Source organism: Budorcas taxicolor, chromosome 13, assembly GCF_023091745.1.
Source record: "Budorcas taxicolor isolate Tak-1 chromosome 13, Takin1.1, whole genome shotgun sequence".
NCBI lineage: Eukaryota > Metazoa > Chordata > Mammalia > Artiodactyla > Bovidae > Budorcas > Budorcas taxicolor.
The window spans coordinates 11,687,576-11,714,558 of NC_068922.1; the positions used below are offsets into that span (position 1 = coordinate 11,687,576).

At 43.3% G+C, this 26,983-nt stretch overlaps 1 protein-coding gene across 2 annotated transcripts in view; it reads right to left on the bottom strand.

Moving 5' to 3' along the window:
• The window catches only part of PRKCQ (protein kinase C theta), a 154,550-nt gene that overhangs the window by 81,072 nt on the left and 46,495 nt on the right, over positions 1 to 26,983 (bottom strand). Inside the window, exons 1-4 of one of the 2 annotated variants that reach the window (XM_052650656.1) lie at positions 12,666 to 12,805; positions 12,359 to 12,491; positions 7,649 to 7,848; positions 3,602 to 3,662 (exon numbers count right to left, since the gene is read on the bottom strand). In XM_052650656.1, the coding sequence (XP_052506616.1) occupies positions 3,602 to 3,662; positions 7,649 to 7,848; positions 12,359 to 12,476 (379 nt within the window). In that variant the 5' untranslated portion in view covers positions 12,477 to 12,491; positions 12,666 to 12,805. Of the gene's footprint in view, positions 1 to 3,601; positions 3,663 to 7,648; positions 7,849 to 12,358; positions 12,492 to 12,665; positions 12,806 to 26,983 lie in introns of those variants that run through there. The other variant, XM_052650657.1, reaches the window with a different exon arrangement.

A 26,983-nucleotide genomic window follows, 5' to 3' on the forward strand; every position in this document is an offset into this window, starting at 1 on the left:
AGAAGAGAAGCGAAAAACAAAGGTGAAAAGGACAGATATAAGCATCTGAATGAAGAGTTCCAAAGAATAGCAAGGAGAGATGAGAAAGCCTTCCTCAGTGATCAATGCAAAGAAATAGAGGAAAACAACAGAATGGGAAAGACTAGAGATCTCTTCAAGAAAATTAGAGATACCAAGGGAACATTTCATGCAAAGATGGGCTCGATAAAAGACAGAAATGGTCTGGACCTAACAGAAGCAGAAGATATTAAGAAGAGGTGGCAAGAATACACAGAAGAACTGTAAAAAAAGATCTTCACGACCAAGATAATCACGATGGTGTGATCACTCACCTAGAGCCAGACATCCTGGAATGTGAAGACAAGTGGGCCTTAGAAAGCATCACTATGAACAAAGCTAGTGGAGGTGATGGAATTCCAGTTGAGCTATTCCAGATCCTGAATGATGATGCTGTGAAAGTGCTGCACTCAATATGCCAGCAAATTTGGAAAACTCAGCAGTGGCCACAGGACTGGAGAAGGTCAGTTTTCATTCCAATCCCAAAGAAAGGCAATGTCAAAGAATGCTCAAACTATATACACAGTACTAGGTATAAAACAGGTAACTAATGAGAACCTACTATATAGCACAGAGGGGGAAAAAAAAGAAGTAATCCATTTGGACTGTAGCCTGCAAGGCTCCTCTGTCCATGGAATTCTCCAGGCAAGAATACTGAAGTGGGTTGACATTCTATTCTCCAGGGGATCTTCCTGATCCAGGGATCGAACCCAGGTCCTCTGCATCACATGCAGATTCTTTACCATTTGAGCCACCAGGACATATGTTAGGACATATGTTAAATTGTTAGCCCTAGGACATATGTTAAATTAACCTTCTGCTGTGTGACTCAGGGAACTAAAACCGGGGCTCTGTAACAACCTAGAAGGGTGGGATGGGGAGCGAGGTTCAAGAGGGAGGGCACATATGTATACTTACGGTTGATTCAAGTTCATGTTTGTAGAAAACAATACAATACTATAAAGCAATCATCCTTCAATTAAAAATAAATAAAATTTAATGTGCATTCCAATTTATATTAGGTGCAAACAAATAGTTTTTGATTGCACTTATTCATGCACTGGAGAAGGAAATGGCAACCCACTCCAGTGTTCTTGCCTGGAGAATCCCAGGGACAGGGGAGCCTGGTGGGCTGCCATCTATGGGGTCACACAGAGTTGGACACAACTGAAGCGACTTAGCAGCAGCAGCAGCAGCATACAAGGTACTTAGAATAGTCTAATTCACAGAGTCAGCAAGCACACTGGTAGATGCCTGGGGCTGTGGGGTGGATGGGTGGGGAGATGGGGATGGGAGTTCATGTTTAATGGGGACAGAGCTTCAGTTTAGGAAGGTGAAAAACTCAGGAGGGTGGGTGACGGTGAAAGCTGCTCAACAATGTGAACGGGCTTGGTGTAGTCAAACTGTACCGTTAAATATGGCTGAAATAGTATATATTATGTGACTTTTAGCACAGTAAAAAGCTTTTTAAAAAATATCTATTTCAAGTTGGAGAAGATAGCATAATTATGTATGTCTTGTCAATGAGGTGGAAACCAGAGAGAGAAGAAAAAACTGAAGATGCCAGAGAGGAAGCAGGGCTGGTATTATAGAGCCGCCAGGGTCGACAGCCAGGACACCAAGAAGGGGGCTCTCTCAGAGGCCGAGAGCGGGAAGAGGGCTCAGAGAGCAGCAGCTGTGCCCTGAAGCGCAGACACCGGCGGAAGGCACGGGCTCTCCCAGCTCCACCACGTTAGTAGCTTCCTCAGCAATTCAGAAGGGCAATGGGAATATTTGAGACAGTCACTGAGTGGGGACCACAGGGAAAGAAAAGGCGTTTCCAAATGCCAGAGGGAGCCCACTGAACAGTTCAACACACATGCCCTGAGCCCCTCCTAAGTACTCAGTGCAGCAGGAAAATGAATGAAACGAGGCCATCTGCAGCAACATGGATGGACCCAGCGACGATCATACTCACTGAAGTCAGACAGAAAATGTCAAATATTACATGATGTCACTTATATGTGGACACTAAAAAAATGATACAAAGGAACTTATTTAAGGAACAGAAATAGGCTCACAGACTTAGAAAACAAACTTGTAGCTACCAAAGGAGAACGGCATGGAAGCATAAAACAGGAATGGGCTTAACATACACACACAGACAGATACTCAACAAGGACCTACTGTACAGCTCAGGAAACTATACCTAATATTTTGTAATAACCTATAAGAGAAAAGGATATGAAAGTATATATACATATGTGTGTGTGTGGGATGCATATATATATATTCAGACATATCTGAATCACTTTGCTCTACACCTGATGCTAGCTATACTTTGAAAAAAGATTGAAGAGTGGTAGCATTTGATTCATTTACACAGCATTTTGACAACAGGATATAAATGCAACAGGAAGAACTGACAGGCTGTCTGAGATACCACGCACACGGCTCGTAAATTAACTTCTATGAACGGTGCCTGTGTGTGAGATGCAAGGGAAAGTCTTCAGTGACACCTTTTTTTCCTTGCTTGTTCCTAAAAGCATTTGAGATGACTAACTTGAAGCATTACTACCCTGTTCTTCTAGGGCTAAGGGAAGTATTTATCAGCTTCTTATTCATTTTGTATTCTGATGGTGTGACCACATGTCATATCACACCATTTATACACAGTGTGTACACACAGGGCAACACATTAGCAGAACCTTTGGTGTTTACAGTAAATTCCCAAATGAAAATATAGACAGACTAGAAAAGCCCTGGGCATATGCCTTCACACCACGTGAAAAATAAATGCTGGACTTCCTTGGTGATCCAGTGGTTAAGAATTTGCCTGCCAATGCAGGAGAAGGCAATGGCACCCCACTCCAGTACTCTTGCCTGGAAAATCCCATGGATGGAGGAGCCTGGTAGGCTGCAGTCCATGGGGTCGCTAAGAGTCAGACACGACTAAGTGACTTCACTTTCACTTTTCACTTTCCTGCATCGGAGAAGGAAATGGCAACCCACTCCAGTGTTCTTGCCTGGAGAATCCCAGGGACAGCAGAGCCTGGTGGGCTGCCATCTATGGGGTCACACAGAGTTGGACACGACTGAAGCAACTTAGCAGCAGCAGGGAAAACAGATTTGATCCCTGGTCTGGGAATATTGCACATGTGGCGGGACAACTAAGCCCGTGCACCACAACTGCTGAGCCCACACTCTAGAGCCTGTGAGCCACAGCTGCTGAGTGCATGCACCCTAGAGCCGGAGCTCTGCAGCAGGGGAGCCACCTCAACAAGAAGCCTGCCCACCTCCACAAGAGAAAGCCTGTGCACAGCCGTGAAGACCCAGTGCAGCCAAAAATGAGATCTTTCAAAAGCAAATACTATACATGTTTTATATTTCTGTGTGTATCTGGTCCCACAGAGTGTATATTCAACTCACGCTCGAGCATCATTGGAAATTTTAAGGAAATTCCTTGTGATTCCATTTTCTTTGCTTTCGAAAAAGTGAACTAAGTTGCAAAGAAGAAGAGACATGCCCACCTCATCCCCAAATAGGAATAAGAAACGTCACTTGCCACTCATTTCCAGAAAGTATCTCGCGTTCATCAGCATTCGGCCTTGAGGTTTCAGCTCTAACTGGTGGAAGGGAGAAAAGAAACATGGGTCAGAGCGTGAGGCAAGTGCTGAGCTGAACGACATCCCAGCTGAGGAGCTGGGTTTCCAGCCCAGCTCTGTTCCTTTTCATCTTGCTCACTCATGTTATCATCAAAATAGCACAGCATCCACAAATATAACCTTTCTTTTATCAAAACACCTCAGCAGCTCATGAATTCGATTTGGAGATCAAAACTTCCTGAAGGCCATGTCCGACTTTCTGCGGCCTGATGGACTGCTGCCTGCCAGGCTCCTCTGTCCATGGAATCTCCCAAGCAAGAATACCGGAGTGGGTTGCCATTTCCTCCTCCAGGACCTCTTCCTGACCCAGCATCTCCTGAGTTGCAGGCGATTCTTTACTGCTGAGCCAACAGGGCCTCTAGGTTAACAGGGGTATTAAATGGGAGTGGCCTTTTACTTTCACATGGAGAACCTGCTTCCTTTGGAAAGTGCCGGACCATCTGCTAAGGGAACTTTTAATTAGATTGGTCAAGGAAGGGATTAAGAATGTATATATTTCAGTATGATTATGTAGAAGGGACCAGACAAAGTGACCTGTTAAGGGATGATACAGATACGTGATGTGGCGTAAGGGACACATGGCAAATCTGAGAAGACCTGACTAACCACTAATAATATAACTAAACTGTGACACAGCATTGTTCACATGCTAAAAAGAAAAAAAAAAAGGTGAACTGAAGCCCATTGCTGATCATTACATCTATGGATAACTAGAATAACTGAAACATAGCAAGAAGGGTCTGGTTGAACTCAGGACTGAATATGAATCATGGTTAAATAATTCAAAGTCATGGTGATCTTGTACCTTCCACCAGACCTTTAGAGATATTGGAGAAACTGACATAATAGCAATGCCAATGGTATAGCATCACTACTATTAGAATTTTATGATGTGACAAGCTTCTACCACTTGCTTAACTACACATTCCCATGAAAGCTTAAATTTGTTCTTGTTGTTCAGTTGCTAAGTTGTGTCTGACTCTTAAATGGCTTAAATAGATTAGTGAAAAGAGAAGGGCCCTTGACATCAAGTACATATACCATTATTCTCTGGTTTATGGAATAATAAATAGTGGAGGCAAAAAATAAAACTCGAAGAACGAGGGATAGGGGCTCATTCCCAGAGGAAGTGGGAAAAACTGGTACCAGGTGACTGCAATGCTATCAATATTCAGGAATTAGTGGTGATAGAAGAAATTAAATCAGTGAGCTGCTGAAAAAACAGCCTCCACAGAAAGTCAGATTCCATCACATTTATGAGTGAGTGGGGGATAACCACACCAACAGGGAAAACCCTGGGAAAGCAGAAGCAAAATATCAGTGTTTGGAAACTACATGGTGACTGTGGAGGGAAGAGGCAATTCTGAGAAAATCTTTTTTTTTTTTTTAATAGAGAAACTAATTTTAAGAAAGCAGATTTCAACAGAAGCAAGGGAAACTAAGTCCAAAGAAATTTGTTGATGCTTAAACATGATAAATAAAAGTGAACTAGGAAATAACCTTGAACATAACAAAGGCAAAAAATATAAGAAGGTTGCCAGTAGTTAAATGCGGATCCGAGGGCTTCAGTTCAGTCGCTCAGTCGTGTCCGACTCTTTGTGACCGCATGAACTGCAGCACGCCAGGCCTCTCTGTCCATCACCAACTCCCAGAGTTTACCCAAACCCATGTCCATCGAGTTGGTGATGCCATCCAACCATCCTATCCTCTGTCGTCCCCTTCTCCTCCTGCCCTCAATCTTTCCCAGCATCAGGGTCTTTTCCAATGAGTCAGCTCTTTGCACCAGGTGGCCAAAGTACTGGAGTTTCAGCTTCAACATCAGTCCTTCCAAAGAACACCCAGGGCTTATCTCCTTTAGGATGGACTGGTTGGATCTCCTTGCAGTCCAAGGGACTCTCAAGAGTCTTCTCCAACACCACAGTTCAAAAGCAACAATTCTTCGGCGCTCAGCTTTCTTTATAGTCCAAATCTCACATCCATACATGACTACTGGAAAAACCGTAGCCTTGACCAGACGGACCTTGTTGACAAAGTAATATCTCTGCTTTTTAATATGCTGTCTAGGTTGGAAGGATATCCTATCCTTCCAAGGATCTGAGGGCTTATGTCTCAATAATCCCAATATGCAAAAAATATGGAAAGTCTGACAAGAATAAACTTAAAAAAATGTCTTGGCAAGAAAGCAAATGCAACTTTAAGAGGTATAAATAGAAAAACAACTTGTTTGTCAAGGATGCATAATAAAAGAATTTAAAAAATAGTTATCCCTTTATTCACTGAAAAGGAAATCTATAGTATGCTACTTAAAAATTAGAGATTTGGTGACTCTTCCCTTTTAAAAAAATGAGGCAGAAAGTGGAAAATAAATGGGAATGGGAGAAAAACAGAGGAAGATTTTCTCTAGTTTCTCTCTTCTTTCTCTGAGCCTGGTCAAATGCTCTATGACTCAGAGGTATCTGCAGCCCCACCCTCTCCCCCAACAGGTCTGTGTAAACTTTTACCACTAAGTCACATGCCTGTGACATTACCCACTTATTTATCCACTTCCTATTTGTACAACCAGCTACCTAAGAGGAATTCTGTTTCTATGATCTCTCACCAGGCTGAATGAGTTCACAGACACCCTGAACTAAATTATCTAAATACATCTAAGCATGGGGGACTTTAAGGAAAAAGTCTTCACATATCGTTCTCTTTAAAGATTACTTTAGTGATGCAAGCAAAGATAGATATACTTTCCTAAAAAGTACCTCTCTCTCTCGCTCTCTTTTCTTAAGGTAAAAAATATACCATTGACACGAAAATCTGTTTTGGACTTATATTATTCCCATTTTGAAACCTGGCATTTGAAAATCTTTTGGCTGGAGTTCTTAAGAATCTGAGTTATTAGAAGCATGAAGCTGAGAGGTAAGAGTCTCCTCCTTTGCATAAAGGATGCAGACATTTGAAAACACTTTTTGGGTTTCAGCTCTTACAAAAGCAGCTTTTACTCATATGTTTTCTTTAATTTTTATACCCCAGACATTTTCACAGGAATTTTTATGCTTTCATAGTTTACTTCTCCCTTTAACTTATAACTATTTTGGTAACAAATGTTTAGAATCGCAGTTTTCAAAAATCTGCGTGGTAACAGGAGTTGTGTATAATGTACTTTTTAGAGCAAAGTAAGCTAATCCTGAATATTCATTGGAAGGACAGAAGCTGAAGCTCCAATACTTTGGTCACCTGATGCGAAGAGCCCACTCACTGGGAAAGACCCTGATGCTGGGAAAGATTGAAGGCAAAAGGAGAAGGGGGTGGCAGAGGATAAGATGGTTGGATAACATCACTGATTCAAGGGACATGAGTTTGAGCAAACTCTGGGAGATAGTGGAGGACAGGGGAGCCTGGCCTGCTGCAGTCCATGGGATCACAAAGAGTCAAATACGACTGAACACTGAACAACAAGCTAAGCAAACACATTATGACTAGAAAAAGTTACAGGGATTGAGATATTAAATGGATCTTTGCTCTCTTCTTACTTATCTGTCCACCATCCTGTCTAAGATAGTTTATCAAGGTATCATGTAGATATCTTGATATTCACGTGATATCTTGATACACAGATCACAGGTAGGTTCCCACGCTATGAAAATTTTGTGGTATTTCCAAGCTGACTTTAACAGTTATAGATCAGTAACAGTTCTTCACACCCTAAGAGACCTTATTTCCTTTACCCAAGAATCAAAGAAATGTGAGTATGCTAGTATGTTCTACAGTCCACAATGAATACTCATCGTCACAGTCAAGTCACCAATGAGTCAGTGGTAGGGAGTCGGTTTCCCCGAGGCCTTCAGGATGTCAACCTTCAGGATGACATTGAAATTTTGTACCAGTCGTCAGCTGCGATGGTGTCTATCACTTCATGGAATATACACATAAATGAAGCCCATGCCCTGGCTACTTACCCATATTTCTGTCTTCCCATTGTTTTTCCTGCATCTCTCGGCCAGGGAGTAGAGCTCCACGGTGGTCTCGGATATCAGGTCCACGTTTTTGCCCTTCACAATGATCTGCATCACTCGCCCCTTGTTGATGTGGGCGTCGAAAGTGCTGTCCCAGGGCGGGTACATGGTCGGCTTTTTCTGGATGTACATCTGCCCATTCTCTAGGAATGGAAAGATACGTCCTCATTACGCTTTCAGCCTGCTCTGGGAAACAATTCACCCGTTCCCTCTGCTCTCGAGGACTATATAAGTCTTTTGGGAGGACGACAATAACACATACAATTAGAATTAGAGACGCTCAGAGAATGAACTCATGGTTACCAGGGAGGAAGGATGGCGGGGGAAGGGATAGTTAGGGAGGTGGGGATGGACACGCACACACTGCTATATCTAAAATGCATAACCAACAAGGTCCTACTGTATAGCACAGGAAACTCTGCTCAGTATTAGGTAGCTGCGTGGATGGAAGAGGGATTTGGGGGAGAATGGACACATGCATGGTTGAATCGCTCTGGTGTGCACCTGAAATTATCACAACACTGTTAACTGACTATACTCCAATAAAAAAAATAGTAAAAAAACAAAAAAAAAAAAGAAGATTAGAGATAAAATAGGACAAGATGAGATGGTTCCAAGGTCTACATGCAAGGTAATGTACTAAAACTTGGAAGTCAACCTGGATAATTTATGCAAATAAATCTGGCATCTTCACTGGCAATGCTCTTTTCCTATTCATCAGTTGCTTCTTTTGAAGTCTGAACACCTGAGCAAATATGAAGAACCCAGCAGCTAAGCCTGGTATGTTTGGTAGAGGACAGTGACCTAGATCCCCCCCTCTTTTTTTTTTTAACAGGTTATATACTTTTATGCCTTTGGGGATCCTTCTGTGTTAATGTATTAACGGTGGACACATGACTGTTCAATTTCACTGGTATCTAGTAAAAAAAAAACAAAAATGATAATATAAAACTACTGTGTGTTGATTTGAAAAAGACAGTGACTTAATTTCAGGCTTATACTGAGTGTTCTTTTAGAAAGATATTTTAAAATTTTCCACTCAACATAAATACATTTAATAGGCAAAACCTTTAAAATACCATGAACCATTATTTTCTTCTCAAAATGAGGATACATTTTTAACATAAACCATGCACCCTAAGCGAAAACTAACAAGTATCTCAGAGAGGTGGAGGTCTTCATCCCCGGAGTCAGTGAAGCAGGCTGCAGAGGGCCTGCAAGTGGTTAGTGACAGGAACCAAGGGCAGGATGATGAAGTTTAAGGGAACCATCCCAGAACCACCAGGGAAAGTGATTACTAGTGGGATTCAGCAGTGTTGCCCTCTCCTCCATCCACACTGGATTCTCTGTAGCATTTATGCCCTAGTCGTTGCAGGAGCAGAAAACTGCAGCTGTATTTCAGGGTTTCTTTCTTGTGACCCTAAGCACGTGAAGCAGCAGTCCGAGCAGAGATTTATCAGAGATGTTGATAAAGCAAAAAGAAAACGCCACTGAAAGCAGGGAAACAAAGCAGTTCTAACTCTTGACGCATGATGCTGAAAGAGAACAGGCATCAGGCATTTGCTAAATTATTCTTTGGGAGGTATACAAGGATTTGAATAAGCTGAAACCTCACACTGTAGGTAAACCTGGCTGTGAGAGGTATAAACTCTAGCAATGTTGAGCATGGAATTGGAAGGGGAATATTTTTATGGTTTGTTTAATAGAAATTTAACTCAGGATTAGACTTAAAAAAAAAAAGCCATGGCAATATTAGTGATCAGAGTAATGTTTTACTTCCACAGGCTTCAAGCTACCTCTCAAAATTCCTTTACCTTCTTCCAACCATTATCATTCAGCACACCCAGGAAACGGACAGAAATTCCCATAGCAAAGCATTTTTCACACTTTCATTCAGTAAAGAATGAAAATCATTTATAAAGAGAAGAAGAACTCAAGATCCTGTCTATTTACAGTGGAGTTTACTATATTCAAAGGCTCCTAGACTGAGCACTGTGTCCTATTTGCTCCTGTTCTTTGCTTTATGTAAAATGCAGCCTTAACATCCCAAACACGGAAACCTGCTAAAACGCTATGGAAGTAATGTTTTAAATACCATGTTCAGAGAGATTTCTTTTCAGGACAAAACTAAAACAAAATGAAAAAACAAAACCTGACACACTCCACAGGCTGACCTTTCAGAAAAACAAACTTCTTTTCCAACATGTCCTCTTGATTCATGTGGCTGATTAGACCAAGTTCAAAGGCAAGGCCAAAAGAAGAAATAGATACTTAAAAAAAGGCTCCCAGGAGGCAAATGTCAGTGAGACCTGTGGATGTAAAGGGAACCAGATCCAAGGGACCCATTAAGTCAAAAAGCAGCTTTGAAAAACTCAGACATTGCACACTTCAAAGATTTCAGTGACATTTGAAAGGTTTTAGATCGGGAGCAAGTGCCATTCTCACTGTTAATAAACAGGAGAGAGATCTGGGCAGAAGGGAACTCAAGATGATCAGTCAGTCTCCTCCGCTTTGATGTGCTCCTGGGGCTGGAAGGCAGAAGCCAGTTCAGCACAGAGAAGTCTTTTAAGGGAAAGAAAGGCCAGCATCCAGGATTGGAAACCCCAGGGTTCTGAGCTGGATACATCCAGCTGGAGGTCATCACCTGCAGAATCAGGTTCCTCTTGCACCTGGGAACGTCACTTAATTTTTCTTTTTCAAGACTACCTTCTCTCTCCATCTTTCCCTCCAGTCTCTCTCCATCTTTCTCTCCAGCCCCAATTCTCTCCCCACACAACCCTGCTTTGATGTCTTCACTTCACATGACTTACTATGTGATCTTTCTGTTTTTTGCTTATCTTCTGCTAGGAGAGGAACTCTGAAGGAAACGAATGTCTTCTGGCCCAGTATACAGTAGGTGCTCCATAAATACTCTCTCTATAAATGCACTGTAGGGGCTCCTAATCGTTCCTGTGACTGCATCGGTGGCAATCAGACTTCCCTACAAAGTGTCATCTGCTAAAACCAGAAACTGTGTGTAGAGAGGTAGGGAAAGGCAGGGAGGCTGGGAAAACCATGGGATATAAACTTCATCCTGCTTTTTATTTTTCACTTTTCTTTCTGTTTCTAGAAAGTCCATGAGAACTTTAAAACACAGAGGCAGGGACCAGACAGGGTAGGAGCAGTTTAAGTGATCATGAAGATATTCTAGACAGAATAGGATTATCTTATTTTTCCTGAGTGACACTGTTTATTCACATTATCATTTCTAATGTGCTTCAGGAAATAAATTGGTTAAAATATTATCAAATTTTCTTTAAGACATTTTAGCAGTCACTTCATTAGACAATTTAGCTTTATGTTCATTCATTCTTCCAAATGGAAGAAGTATTCCAAATGTCCATTCAATACTCATTTTTTGTCTGTTCACTTATTACAATGTACAGTGATGTTAATTACTATTTCATTTAGAAAAATTCCTTGACTCCATGGTACTACCATGCTCAAATGTGCACACTAGTTACATTGCTGTACCAGTAATTTAGACAAGTCAGAGTAGGATGATTTTAATGGAAAGATCTAAACCCATGAAGGAATCTTGGAAGACTGTCATGCTTTCCTCCTTTCCATGAAATTTTCATGAATATTTAAATCTGACAAAATTCTTTAACTCACCTGGGGTCTTAGTAAAGGAAGTCTTCTGAAATTTGAACCCTAATTGCTAATCCTATACGTTTTGTACTATTTATCTGAACTTGGTCAAAGAAGCAGTAAAATATCTTCGGCGTTAAGTCTAAGACTATGGAATATTACTCAGCCATAAAAAGGAATGCATTTGAGTCGGTTTTCGTGAGGTGGATGAACCTAGAACCTAGATCCTGTTATACAGAGTGAAGTCAGTCAGAAAGAAGAACACCAATACATTAACGCATATATGTATGGAATCTAGAAAAATGGTACTGATGAACTTATATTCAGGGCAGGAATAAACCTGCAGATACAGAAAACAGACTTTGGACATAGTAGGGGAAGGAGAGGGTGTCACAAATTGAGAACGTGGCACTGAAACATATACGTTACCATATGTGGAACAGCTAGCTAGTGGGAAGCTGCTGTATAACGCAGGGAGCGCAGCTTGGTGCTCTGAGACAGCCTGGAGGGGTGGGAGGGCGGTCCAGAGGGAGGGGACATATGTATACTTAAGACTGATTCGCGTTGTTGTATAGCAGCCGCCAACACAATATTCTAAAGTAAGTATCCTCCAACTAAAACTTTCCAAAATGCAAGACGATGCAGCCTTTATTTATAATCATAGAACACAATCAGAAAATACTGGACCATGTTCTACTCTAGCTCATAAAAGTAGGTTTTTGGTTTTTTTCCTTCGTTAACTCCGCACATAACGTCCTCAACTCATTCCTCCTTTCCTTCGTTTATGTGGAAAATGGGACCATGACCTAGAACATAAGGCAGGCGACCAGGTCTAGTTCAGAGGCCGTTACTAAGCCCATGAGCCTCTCAGGAAGCACTTGGCTTCTCTGGGCATCGTTTCCTGAGCTGGAAAGTCAGGTTGAGTCAGGCGACCTTGAAGATTCTGGAAGGCCTTGCTTCCCAGTTCACTGCAGGGGCTTCCTCTTCCCCCGCCCCTCACGCCCAGCACCCACTCAAGCTTACCTGATTCAACATACTCTTTGACAAGCACGGCACAGTAAGGGTTAACCGCCTCACCCTGGCAGGACTGGCAGGACCCACAGTCGAAGTTGGACAAACCAATTCGGAGAAACGGTGACATGATTCAGCTCACTCCCTGCAAAGCAACAGAAGACAACAGCTGTTTGAAGACTGTAAAATGTATTATTTGGGGTGTTGCATCCCTCTTAACCAGTGCTTTATCTCTGAAAGCCAGAGCCTTAAGTGGCTTGACTATCCGTTCAAACAAATGTTTTACTTCCCCTTCTGCACGGTGCATTATTGAGCTCACCCCAAACCGCAGGCTGATGTGCCAGAGAGAGCGGCGTCCTGGACTAAGGTTATTTAACCTTGTCAGTTAGACCTAAGTCCCACTCCCAATTGAATGGAGTTATATTTAATAGTTGCAGAGAGACACAAAAGCATTCCAACACTTCATTTCTTCTATTAGCCAAGTAGGTACCCAGGAAACAACACAGTAATAAGAAAATGAGTTTATAAACAGTGAGTCTATTTTAGTCTCAGCAGTTAAATATGACACTGTGAAATTCTTACATGGGCTATTTGTGTGTGTGATGGAATGGGCTCTGGGCGTTTATTTAGCAGCTGATCTGTTTACTTTAGACACACACACAGATATATATATATATATCTGTGTCTGTGTGTGTGTGTATGTATTTAAAGAGCTTTTGAACAGTTTGAACCACTTAAAAACCCTAAATCACTGACCGCCATGAAATAGCAACTTCATTGTGGAAAGAGAAACAAAGGACTTTGTAAAAGTCGCAGATCTAATAATTACACTTTCCTGGAGATGTTAGTGAAAGTCATCTTAGTGCTGGCCACAGAATCAGGGATTCTAGTCTGATTTTTCATCTATGGTTCTTTCCTTTGTTTGACCATTTACTTCAACTAAACCTCCCTCCTTTACCTACTTTTACATGACGCTCCATGAATCTGAAACTCTTACCCAGTATCAATAATTAGTGATAAAATTACACTCTTGCTTCGTGTCTCTTGAACAGATTTTACCTCATGAATTTTCCAAAACATTCTTAAGGCAGCCAAAGGGAATGTGCACTGGCCAAAAAGTTCATTTGGGTTTTTCTGTAAGAGGTTATAGGAACTTTTTGACCAACCCAGTATCAAGAAGAGAGCATTGGCTGTCTTTCTTATCTTTGTGGAAAAGAACAGAATACTCAGAATAACAGGCTCCCAGATGCCATGATCGATGACCCAGCTGGGAATCTCGAAGCCGTCATCTGAAGCCAGCAGAGCCACGGAAGATCGCCAGTCCTCTGGGCCTCTGGAATGCTGCTGGCCTTTAGGTTTCTTGTTTGTTTGTTTGTTTTTAACTAACAGGGAGACATGTCAGGGGCCCTTGACAGCTGCTGTTAATTTCATGGAGATTAAGAGAGCCCCAATTTCCTGCAGTTCAGCAGGTTTAAATAAAAGAGATGGTCACAGAATCATCCCGATTTGTCTCATGTTCCTCTGAAACACATTCCCATGAATCAGCAGTGAGATGACTTCCAGGTTTGTCTTTAGGAAGCCCCCTTACCCTCTGAGCTTAGAACTCTTGGGTAGAAGCCTGTCTAAGAGATGAGAATTCTCCAGAGAAGACTTGAGATCCCCCCACCCGCCTCTCCCCCCAGGGTTCCTGGGTCATGTAGATCTTTCAGACAAATTTATCTTCTTCCACGGATCAAGCCAAGAACTGGCATCATTTATGGGACTATTTACCACATGTAGACTTTTTGGAGATTTCCTCCAAACAAGCTGAAGGTAAGCAATTCATTCGGACTGGAGCCCGGAGGGGTCAGTGACTCGTAATGTCTGAGTTACAAGCACTCTGACCTTTCCTGACGATGCGTCACTTTGCTATTTCCAGGCTGGGCTCAGAATTAGGCAACAGCACTCAACGAGCACCTGGGAAAATCTGTCTGGGGAACAGACAGAAGGCTGTAGGGTCTGCAGGGGCTCTATCACAGCACGGAAGTGAGTTGCAGTGAAACCCCCTCCTCCCACAGGGCTGGCGTAGACATCACCCGATGTCCTATCCACAAGCGATCCAGGCTCCCTCGCCAGTCTGCCTGCCCTGTCCCCTCACACGTGGACATTTTGCCCATATGCCCAACGCATCCATCTATCTGGTAGCAAAGCCAATGCCTCTCGTTCTAAAGGCCTGGTCCCAGGGACGGCATCTGACATTTAGAAAGCAGAACTGGCATTTGTGTGCTTTACCTCACACGTCGTTCAGTAGAGCCTCAAGCTCAGGGGTGCCTTTTTAAGGCAAAAGGTAGCATTTTATTCCTGAGCTACTCAGAATCCTCTCTCCTTCTGTATCGCGTCCTGGCTATTGTAAATGGTGCTGCTACGATCAATGGGGACCGAGGGTGTCACACAGAGTGAAGTCACAGAAACAAATATAATGCATAGATATATGCAATCTAGAAAACTGGCATGTGAACGTGAAAGGTGCTCAGCCGTGTCTGACTCTGTGACCCCATGGAATTCTCCAGGCCAGAATGCTGGAGTGGGTAGCCGTTCCCTTCTCCAGGGGATCTTCCCAACCCAGGGATCAAACCCAGGTATCCCACACTGCAGGCAGATTCTTTGCCAGCTGAGTCACAAGGGAAGCCCAAGAATACTGAAGTGGGCAGCCTATCCCCTCTCCAGTGGATTTTCCCAACCCAGGAATCAAACTGGGGTCTCCTGCATTGCAGGTGGATTCTTTACCTACTGAGTTATCGGGAAGCCCCAGAAAAATGGTATAGATGATCTTACTTGCAAAGCAGAAATAGAGACACAAACGTGGAGAACTAATATATGGATACTAAGGGGAAAGGGAGGGTGGGAGGAACTGGGAGACTGTGATTAACATAGACTGCTGATACTCTGTATAAAATAGGTAACTGATGAGAAGCTACTGTGTAGCACCGGGAACTCTGCTCAGTCCTCTGCGGTGCTCTGAATGGAAAGGAAATCCAAAAGGGAGGGGATACATGTATACACATAGCTGCTTCATTTTGCTGTACAGTAGAAACTAACACAACACTATAAAGCAACTATACCCCAATAAAAATTGGTTAAAAAACAGTAATAGGCGATTATCATGAAATGAAGAAAATACGTAAAGTTTGTAAGACTCTCCTTACCTGAGGCAAATTGCATTCAATATTTTGATGGATTTTCTCCAGTCTGCTTTAATTAATTGGTTTTGTGTTTTTGCTTTATATTCCGTGCTCCTACTGTTTGTATGAGATTATATCTGACTTTTAATTTAACATTTTATCATGAAAATTGTCCAAGATACTATGCCATCTTCCTAAGCATCCTTTTAATTCTTGCATGATATCCCATTGAGGGACAGCTCCATTATCTGCTTTATTAAAGTCTTATAGTTACATACAGAGATTGTGTCCAGTTATTCCATAATAGAAATTAGCTGATAAGCACCTTTTACAATTTTTTTTTTTTAATTTAGGAAGATTGCATCAGACTAGGTCACTAGAGAACTCCAATATTACTAGATCAAATGATATTACTATTTGTAAGAGATTACTATTTAAAGAAAATAACAAAAGGGGAAAATATCTATAGTAAATGTAACAGAAAATAAGTGATCATCATTCTTATATAATAAGTATACACAAATGTGTAGGAAAAAATACCCCAAACCACTACCCATGACCCAACTAAATAAGTGACAATGTCACAAATATATAAAATACAAAAAACATAGTTGTAACTAGTTTGTAGGAAAATTTCCAGCCTTGTGAGCAATTCAAGAAATGCAAAAACAAAGCAAGATACTATATAATTGCATTTATGTGACATTCTTGAAAAGATAAGCTACATGGGAAAAAAACATCAGCAGTTTGCAGACAGGATGTGATTATAAAGGAATGGCATGAGCGGGTTGGGGGGGCGGTCTAACTGTTTTATAGCCTAGTTGTGGTGGCAGTCACAGAAATCTAGACATAAATACACAGAATGATTCACCCAAAATAAATGTCAATTTTTCCACATGGTAACTTAAGAAGCAAAATAAAGATATATGTGACTAGCATTTCAAGGCATAGATTATAAATTCAGAGGTTATATAAAGAATATATATTAGAAAATGGAGAATCCATATAATAAAATACTGAATTAAAATCTGAAGTAACCAAGAATAGCCTCAATTTACTAAAGGTGGTCAGAGTCTTAAAAAAAAAAAAAAAGAACATCTTTCACTCTGTAACACTTAAACGCTCCTGAAATTTTGCATTTTGGTGCAAATAGCTGAAAAAAAGTAACATTAGCATTTAACAATGCATTTTCTTTGAGGTATATTAATATTCGATTCAAACTATAATAATAAAATAACTAAAATACTTAAAATATAAAATAAAACAATAACATTACTTTACCTGGGCAATTAGCAAATATTTTTTGAAGTGCTCTTACCTAACACTGGCAAGGACAACATGCATCAAATGCTATCTTATCTGTTGTGAGCACAAATTTCCACAGTCCTGTTGAACACACACACACACATGCATGTATGTATATGTATATATGCAAATCTCAAGAGCCAAGAAGATATGTAATAAGCACATGAAGATGAAATTAACACGAAAGATTTTTGTGCGGTGACTTGCGCTCAGAGCGGATGCATTTTGCACCAAAATGCAAAATTCTGCCTTGTACAGAAACACAGGCACTGGAACCTCACCCATCAGGACTGGCCTCTCCCAGTCTCTCTACGGAGTGTACATTTCATAATCTCTTTACTGACAGTCACAGTGACCTTGCCTTTTACAACAAAGAGTGTGTGCATGAGAGTGACTGGCCGTGACTTCCCTGGGGGTCCAGTGGTTAAGAATCTGCCTGTCAGTGCAGGGGAAATGGGTTCAATCCCTGGTCTGGGAAGACTCCACACACCACAGGGCAACTAAGCCTGCGCACCACCGAGCCTGCATGACCTGGCGCCCATGCTCTGCAACAGGAGAGGCCACCGCAACGAGAAGCCTGTGCGCCACAACTAGAGAAAGCCCACGCACAGCAACGAAGACCCAGAGCAGCCAAAAATAAATGGTAAAATTACATCAAAAAAAAAAGTGACTGGCCAGCCCGGGCTGTCCTGGTAGCCCAGGGCAGGACACTCCGCAGACCGTTCGCCTGAGGACTCCCCTGGACAGCTCCCAGGGACCCTTGACCTGCCAGGTCTGCAGGGAACTCACTCTCTTGCCTTTGGAATCTGCCCAGGGATTGGTGCCAGGACTCCTTGCCTAGCACCCCGCCTAGACATCCCCCTTTCTCTCATCCGCCACAACCAACTTTCTCTTCTCCTTCCCCTCCTCCTCTCCCTCCTTCCCTGGGACCGCCATTGTGCATCATCCCTCGTTAGACCCAATGTAGCAGCTTACTGTCTCTCTCCAGCCTTGTCACCTCTCACTTCCAGTCGGATCTCCACACTGCAGCCGCAAGGACCTTCCTTAAGATCACGCAGCGCTCCGGCTGCTTCTCCTGCGTGTCATACTGCTTCGTGGCTCTAGGCGCTTCACAACCCCGCCCCTCTCCCTGGACCGCTTTCCTAGTCCCCTCTGTCCTCCACCTGCCCCTCCCCCACTTCCTCATTTTCCAAGTTCCTGCTCAGTCTCTACCTCCTTGCAAACCCCTTCTTCCCTCACCTCCATCCCCGCCCCCCCACCTCCCATCTTGGTGGGATTTACTCAGCCTCCCGTGGTCCCTGGGTACCCTGCGAGACACACCTGTCATAGCAGTTCACCTCTCCTCTGCCATTTCAAAAGTCTGAGTGGTGCCGATCCTGTAACTCCCATTCTCTTTGTCTTCAGCTCTCAGCCTCCAAATCTGGGGGACACAGAAGGGCCCCACCAGGATTTCTCCAACATAATCCTTAGAGAGGGTGGGGTATACTTATATCCTCAGAAGAGGGGTGGGACTCAATCTGTGGAAGTCCCTCTGGTTAAATCAGTGTATCTAGCAAAAGCCTTCCAGAGAGAGTGCATGTGGGTGCCTTCCTCAATAGACCCTAGCTGTGATAAATGGTTTCCTCTATTACCACATTCCTTTGGGGAATGCGGGCTGGGGAGGAGACCAGTGCTCACACGATCATATTGCCCCATAATGCTTCATTTGATTGATTCGTTCACGTTTGTCTTCTCAAACAAGACTTTGGGCTCTGAGGGCAGAGACCAGGTCTTAATTAATCATCTGCATACCTCTGAGGATTAATCCCTCTCTCTGATACTGAGCAGATGCTCACTGCCTTCTTGCTAAGGAACTTAATTTTCCAAAGCCAACATTTTACATCCCCTCTTAATCTTCATGCATTTCTTTTACCTGCAGGGGTATTCTATGGTCTGATTAGGTGGCAGCCAGTTACAGAGGAAATCAATTCACAGGAAACGTGCCAGGAGTCGTTACAGGCAGAGAATCGATGCCATTATGAGCTCAACGGCAGCAGTTATTTAACTTCTCTAAGTCTGTCTTCTCGTTGGGAAAATGGTGATAATGTTGTTACTTGTTTCAAAGAGTGAAGAGGATGAAATGGGAAAACACAGGGAGGCATTGAGAGCAGGGCTGGCACACAGTCAACTCTCAGAAAAAGTTATTATTATTGCAACTCTGAAATACTTCCTAGTGTACTTTATGAGCATTATTAGTGTGTACCAGAAAAGGGTAGAAAGTAAATGGAAATGGTCTTTTAGGAGCGTTATCTGGGCTGAATTATGTGACCTTCTTCTGCACCCTGCCACTGAGCTCTCATAAAGCCCTTCGGGTATCTCTTCTAAAGCACTTATTTTCCCCTAATGGAGTAATCATGATGCCAGCACTCATCCCGATGAACTAGCAGTGTGTCCATCCAGCCTTCTGCGTTTTAGCTAGCCCAGCTGTGAAATATCGTCATAATGTGTACTTTAAACCTGTGGAGGATCTTTACTCTTACAGCTCAATGTTTTCCCCTTTAACTATGATCTCATTCCTCTTGGGCAGGTAGATGGGCAAGTCTCAGAGGTGTGCTTGAGGTTATATCCGTCAAGTATCAAATGGAGAATTCTGGTCTCTTGACTGCCTGGTGCTGCCTGACCTACTTACCTAGACTGACTCACCCGCCACAATTCAAACCCACCAAATACTTTCATGGTGACCTGAAGGATTGCCACCACATAACGAAAGCGGCTGGGGGGAAAGTCCATGGAATAGGAAGCGGGAGCAGTTCTCTAAATGCTTGTCAGCAAAAATGTGTCGAGACTTCACTTCCTCTGCAGCAAGTCAAGTAAGAATGAACATACTTCTTGATTTTACAAAAATCTGGACAGCAGTTGTATTGCTACAGGTTGGCTGGAGGAGCCTTAAGGACAGACGGAGAGTCTCACAAAAACACCAAAACCTTAACATGTATCAACAGAAGAGAAAGCACAAGCGAATCAATAGCAAGCTTGAGAATGAGAAAAAAATTCAGTGGGTTCCCAATCCATCAGCTCAGCTGAAATTCGGTAAATGTCAGGCAAACTCTGGCCAATGAAGATACACCTACCGCTCTCACATTTCTTTATGAGACACAGAGGCAGCCTGAGCAAACAGAACACATCCCTTCACCTGCCAAAAAATGTAGAAATAAAACAAACACTGAAATTTAGGGAAAAGCACCTGTGTGGCATTATTACTATTCTGACACTAGTTTGAATGTGTGATATGGACAGACAGCCCCATGAAAGCCCAGCTCTGACCAAATTGCACGAATATTCAATTGTCTCTGTCCAACTGACTCAGCCCGTTTTCTGAACACACCCCAACAATCCATCTCATTGGCTCTGTTTATACCTTCCTTCCAGGTGTGTGCTCCATCACCTGCACTCAGGCACATCCTTCAACCTTTCTCCTCTTTTAAGGACCTCACCTCTGCCCTTCCCTTCCTGTTTCGCACAAGAAGAGGAGTGATTTACCCAAAGGATAAACTACAGGAATAACCAATGTTTGCCTAGTCCAGCTCCCTCCTCTCTTTTCGGGGATCTGCCAGTTTTCAGAGACTGTGTTTCTCTACTCTCCTCTGCTGTGCCATAAGCAGGGCAGGGTTATCCTGCCAGTCCTGGGAGGCCAGCCATCGTCCAGCACTGCCTATGACCCTGTGAACAACCACCAACCTATCTGCTTGGGTGCTTTGGCCATTATCTACCAATCCAGCCTTTTATCACTCATCAAGTTGATATTTTCTTCTTCTTCTCCATCTCTCATGCTGCTAAGTCGCTTCAGTCGTGTCCGACCCTGTGCGACCCCATAGATGGCAGCCCACCAGGCTCCCCCGTCCCTGGGATTCTCCAGGCAAGAACGCTGGAGTGGGCTGCCATTGCCTTCTCCCATGCATGAAAGTGAAAAGTGAAGTCTCTCCATCGTGTCCGACTCAGCGACCCCATGGACTGCAGCCTACCAGGCTCCTCTGTCCATGGGATTTTCCAGGCAAGAGTACTGGAGTGGGGTGCCATTGTCTATTTGGTACAAGCACATGCCTCGAGGGTTATTTATTGGGTCTTCTACAATTCACAAAATTTTGCGAAAAGCTTTCCACAGCTTGTATTATTCAGCCTTCTCATCAAGCCCACGAGGTAGGTATAATTAGCTCCATTCTACAGATTAGAAAGCTGAGGCCTGAGTGGGTAAGCTGAAGGTCAGATACTTCATGGGCAACAGAACCTGGATTCCAGCTTTGCTTGCTCAGTGCCTCCACCCAAATTAGTCAATGATTCCTTGTTAGAAAATCACTTCAAGGTTAGGTCAGGGAGGAAGTGAAAGCCTGGAGAGTTCCCCATAGATTGTTTCCATCTGCTCAACCAGCCCCTAATTAGAAAGGACCCACAACAGCTGTCAGACAAGCTTTCCCAGCAGCCTCCTGGATGCCTACTTGCTCAGTCACCTCGGCTACTAACTTGACATTTCTTTTTGTTGGAACCTGTGGTCTAATGATCTGTCCTTCTACTCCTTGGCTATAACTTGAAGAGTTAAAGGGTGGGTGATGGGGCGCTAGCAGTAAAGAACCTGCCTGCCGATGCAGGAAATGCAAGAGATGTGGGTTTGATCCCTGGGTCAGGAAGATCCCCTGAAGGAGGGCATGGCAACCCATTCCAGGATTCTTGCCTAGAGAATCCCATGGACAGAGGAGCCTGGTGGTCTAGTCTGTAGGATCGCAAAAAGTCAAACACGTCTGGAGCAACTTAGCGCGCACACAAACAATATAAAGGAATTGAAGTTTCTTGTCAGAACTTAAGCTCTTTTGGAAGTGAGGTCAAAGCTGCTGACCTGGATGACTTTCCCATGGGGTCATAAGCGTGTACTGTCCGCCTCTGTGTCTTCTCCATCCCTGCTGTTACTGGTGGCTGGCTGGTACCGGTTATGATTCCTGGAGCCAGAGTCCAGAGCAAGACGCACTGCTTTGTATAAAGTCAGTCTCCTCGGCATTCCTTCCTATCCATTGCAGGGTGACCACTCACTGAGCCCACAGATGCTGCCTCATATGGAAAGTGGATTTAAGGATGGGTCTGTTTATTTAGGTCAAATTTTCCTCTTAAAAGACACCCTTGGGACTTCCCAAGTGGTCCAACGATTAAGACTGCTTCTACTGCAGGGGGCGCGGGTTCAATTACTGGTCAGGGAACTAAGATCCTGCATACTGCGTGGTGCAGCCCATAATTAAAAAAAGAACAAAGACACTTCACCACACAGAAAAAGGTAATGATGTGAGGTGATGGATATGTGAATTAAACTGACTGTGGTGATTATTTCACTGTATCAAGTTTAATCAAGTCATACATCTTAAATATATATCCAATCTTGAATTGTCAATTCTACCTCAATAAAGCTGGTGGAAGAGAGGTGAGTTTCTACCATCTTATCAACCCAGTAGCTCTAACGACACACACAGAATGCTGTGGGATCTTCCTAGTGTACCAGAGGAAGAGTTCTTCCACCTGCTGGATGCTCAGGCAGGAAAAACATCCCACCTGAATGCAAGACATCCAATCAGAGCCAGGGCTCAGGGCTCGGTCAAAGAACATCTCGACTGAGATGGTCAAGGTGAAGCCCCTGGCCGCAGCGTCCCTTTTCCTCGACATGACTGTGTGCCATGAGGGAGGAGGGGACACAGTAAGAGCCCACAGGAGTGTCAACAAGACAGCCATGGTATAAAAACCAGCTTTCCTCAACCACACAGTCTTACACAAGGGACCTCATCTGTGTGTGACAACCTTTCCATTTCTGCAACATGGAGAAAATAGCAGACTTGCTTCATAGAGTTGTCATAAAGACTAAATGAATCAACCATTAAATGAAATGCTTACAACAGTGGTGGGAAAGGTAGCTATTATATCACATAGAACTTTCCCGAAGCATCCTTGGAAATTCTCCCTGATGAAAGCAGTGGCCGATGATAACTCACTCAGTGGATTATCTGACCTGTCCTAGAACTCACCTAAACTACTGGCCGCTTTTTTTTTTTTTGCCATCAATATTTGCAAACCTGCCTACTAGGTATAAAGCCCTGTGCTGGACAGAAACACATAACAGGGTCTAAACGAGTCCTGGGACCTCAGCATGGAGTAGCCCACTTCTGCCTAGAAGGGATTAGAGAAGGGACTGGACTCCGCTTTCTCACCTTTCATCCTGCGAGTAAAATGACGTGGCCAGTTAATGCAGACTCAGCATCAAGAGACAAAACAAGAGATGGCAAAGTGGGCTGTTGCTCCTGCGTACGGCAAGAGCAAAACACCCCTGTCTGCCCAGTGCCTCAAACACCACACCCCACTTCCTTCCCCGGGTGTGTGACAATTTTCAAAGAAAATACAGTACTTGTTAGTATCACCACAGCAGTCGGAAACAGCGATGTTCAGTCCAAAGATGAACTAGCAGTTCTGTAAAGAATAACCTACCCAGAGCCCTGCGTGCGCGGGCAGACCGGCAGTGCTGGGGGAGTAACCGCCGCAGACCAGGAGACAGGATGGCCGAGGGCGGGGCCAGGAGGAGTGGGCAGGGCGGGGCTCTGATGGTGGAGGGTGGATGTGTGAGCCACCCACCCCTTCTTGTGGCCCACAAATGTCCCCACCTTAGAAATGACCGGGTTGTAAAAGCATGTTTGTGATCGGAGCTTAGACTCCATGGAAACTGAAATTAAATACTCTTTAGGTGCTGAGACAAGCCTTGATCCGCCCGTTCATCTGTTCATTCAGAATGAAGTCAAGATTCTGACACTAAGCACCCTTCTGTCACTGTCCTGGCTTAGGAGGTCTGCCCCTGGTTTTCCCTCCTGTGACCTCTCAGATTTACTGTGGGTTAAATAGCCCCATATGAGGTCTATATTCTCAATTTAAAAACCACAGAATACTTTGATTCTCAGAACACACTAGTTGACTGGGTGCGACCATCTGTATTCTTGGCTGCAACTGCAGTGGACACCCACCACCTGGGAGATGGGAACCCCCGAGCCCAGCAGTTCTCAAAGTGGGATTCTGAAAGACCCTCAGCATCCAAACCAGCAAGGTGGCAGGGCAGGCTTTAGAAATGCAAACCCTCCATCCCCACTTGGACTCACCGAATTAGAAATTTGGGGAGTGGGTTCCTCCATGAAGCTCTCCGCTGGCCGGCTGCATATTTAGCCTCTGGAAGTATCAGGCTAGAGCAAATGCCTCCAGGCCAGGCTGTGTCTCTCTCATCTCTATTTGCTTGGTGTCCAGCACAGCGATTCGAAATCAATGATTCTCAATCAGGGCGGCCTTGCCTCTAGGGGACATTTGGCAATGTCTGGGGACATTGCTGGTTGTCACATATGGCTGGAGAGGGTGGGGCTGGCAACTGGTAGGCTGAGGCCAGATACTGCAAACAAACCTACAACACGTAGGACAGCTGCCCACAACAAACACGTCAATGGTGCTGGGGCTGAAAAGCTCTGTTCTGCATATTAAATAAATGTATACTAAACGTGGAGATGCCAAGAGAATCCTCTCTCTTCATTCCTCCCTGCCTCTTATCCCTTCCTCTTCTTGAGTGAATTCTAGCCCCACAACGAGAAGAGACTATGATGGCTTGGGAGAATGGGTCTCTCTCTTTCCCACACCACCTCATTTGTAGCACTAGTAACACAGTCGGAGAAGGCAACGGCACCCCACTCCAGTGCTCTTTCCTGGAAAATCCCATGGACGGAGGAGCCTGGTGGGTGCAGTCCATGGGGTCGCTGAGAGTTGGACACGACTCAGTGACTTCACTTTCACTTTTCACTTTCATGCATTGGAGAAGGAAATGGCAACCCACTCCAGCGTTCTTGCCTGGAGAATCCCAGGGATGGGGGAGCCTGGTGGGCTGCCGTCTATGGGGTCGCACAGAGTCAGACAAGACTGAAGCGACTCAGCAGCAGCAGTAACACAGTAACTAACATGTAATACAACTCACTACAAGTGTTTCAACTACATAAATGGATACATTGGTTATGAGTGAAAATGAATCAATCTGTAAACAAATCAGTGGATCTGTCCATTTTTTTTCCTTTTTGAGAGCTGAAAGGGCTCTTAGTAATCAAGTAGTCCACCCACTCCTATAAAAGATGAGGAAATTCAGTCTCAGAAAAATTAAGGCAAGTGATCAAATCTACCTGATTAGTGGAAGAAGTGTTACTAGGGTTCAGGTCTCCTAGATCATTGTGCTTTTATTGTAGATATCACTCCAAGAAAAATGGATTTGAACAAGTGTTTGGATTTCTCCTGCACAAAACATTATACTGCTTACACAGAAAGACTGTTCACACCACCAAATGCCAGTCCTTCAGCCTTAATATCTGGAATGTATCCTAATTTTGCTGATTTGGGACAGTACAGCAGCTTCACGTGCAGTAGCCAAGCATTCAGTGAGTGAGTGAAGCTAGCTAACCGCTGATTAGTCACATTCCAAAGAAGTCGGGGGGTGGGGGGGGGGGCTTTCCTGTATTCATCATACACAAAGAAAATAGGAAGAGATTAAAAGCTTTGTTTCTTTGAAGAAAAAAAAATGGTAAGAAGTAAAAGCAGCACTTGATTATGAGACAGAGTTCTTTCAAATGCCAAGCTCTGACTTTCCTTGGTGAGTCTTCAGTGAGCTATCAAGATTATTTTGTGATCAGAGCTATTGTGAGAAATGCATTTCAGCCTATTCTTACAGACAACAATCATAAGAGAACAGCATAGCAGTTCATGACTATTATTGTTCTTCAGAGCAGAAGGCACGGAGTGAATAAGTGTCTTCATTTTGACAAAGAATCCACTACAAATTAGTGGCAAATAATATGCATAGAGCACTGATAGCTTATACAGAGCTTTTTAAAGATGAGGTTGAGAGAGAGATTGCTGGTCTTGAAAGATACTGGAAACTGTTTTCATTTTTTTTTTTTTTTAATTGGTCCTTCATCTCACTTTGAGAAGCATTGCTCTCTGGTACCTATTTGTTACACAAAACTTGGGGAAATACAATCTCCTTTAGTATTCTATTTATCTTTTTTATATTCCCCCTTTGAATATAAGCTCTATGATTTTAGGAGTAATGTCTAGTTTTTGTTTTTAATAGCCTTCAGTTGTTGTTTTTTTTTTTTTAAGCAGCCTTATATTCATAGCAAAATTCAGCAGAGAGGACAGAGATTTCCCAAGTACCCGCTGCCTGCCCTGTGCACAGCCTCCCGCATGACCAGCATTCCCCCACCTAGACAGTACATTTGTTACTTACCTGGGTATGCCACCATCACCCAGAGTGCTGAGTTTACATGAGAGTTCACTCTCGGTGGTATCAGGCTGTGCATTTGAACAAATACGTAATGACATGGGTACATGTCAGATATGCATGACAGGTACAAGTCTGTCCTTCTTGTATCAGACTAAACGGTTTCCCTGCTCTAAAGACCCTGTGCTCCACCCGTCCGTCCTCCTCCTCCAGCCCTGACAGATAGGACAATAAAGACGCAGTAAGAGGAACAGCATGGTGCTGCGAGCAGAAGAGCTGGGCAGATCACCAGAGGAGACAGAGTGGCTTGAAGCAGGTGTACACACTTACGAAAGCACGTGTACAATGATGGCAGAAAAATGTGGGAAAAAGGAAAGATTGCTTAACACATGGGCTGTGCCCCTCAGCTAAACCTTCATGAAAGCTGACATCAAAATAAAATCTAGATAGACTGATGACATTAATGTAGAAAGAAAGACCTCTAAAACTACTAAAGGTATGAGGTATGTAGAATAATGATTATATCCTTTTAGAACTAGGAAGGATTCTCAAATATGATATCACAGACAAGCTTCATACAGAAACACACTTCTATCCTGTTTTAGCTAAAAAGATACAAGTGTTAAACATTAAAGACAAATCACAATGCGGGAGACATGATTATAAAATAGGTAGTGAAATATTTGACAAACAAATACGTGAAAGCTCTTAAATATCAATAAAAGGTCAAGCCTAATAATTAAATACTATTTGCCCAATTAAAAAATAGACAAAGGCTAAGAGCATACATTTTACGAAATGATTATAAAGGCAAAAGAAAACCATGAAAAAAGTTCAGTTTCACTAGAAAGTAAAGAAATATAAATTAGTCAG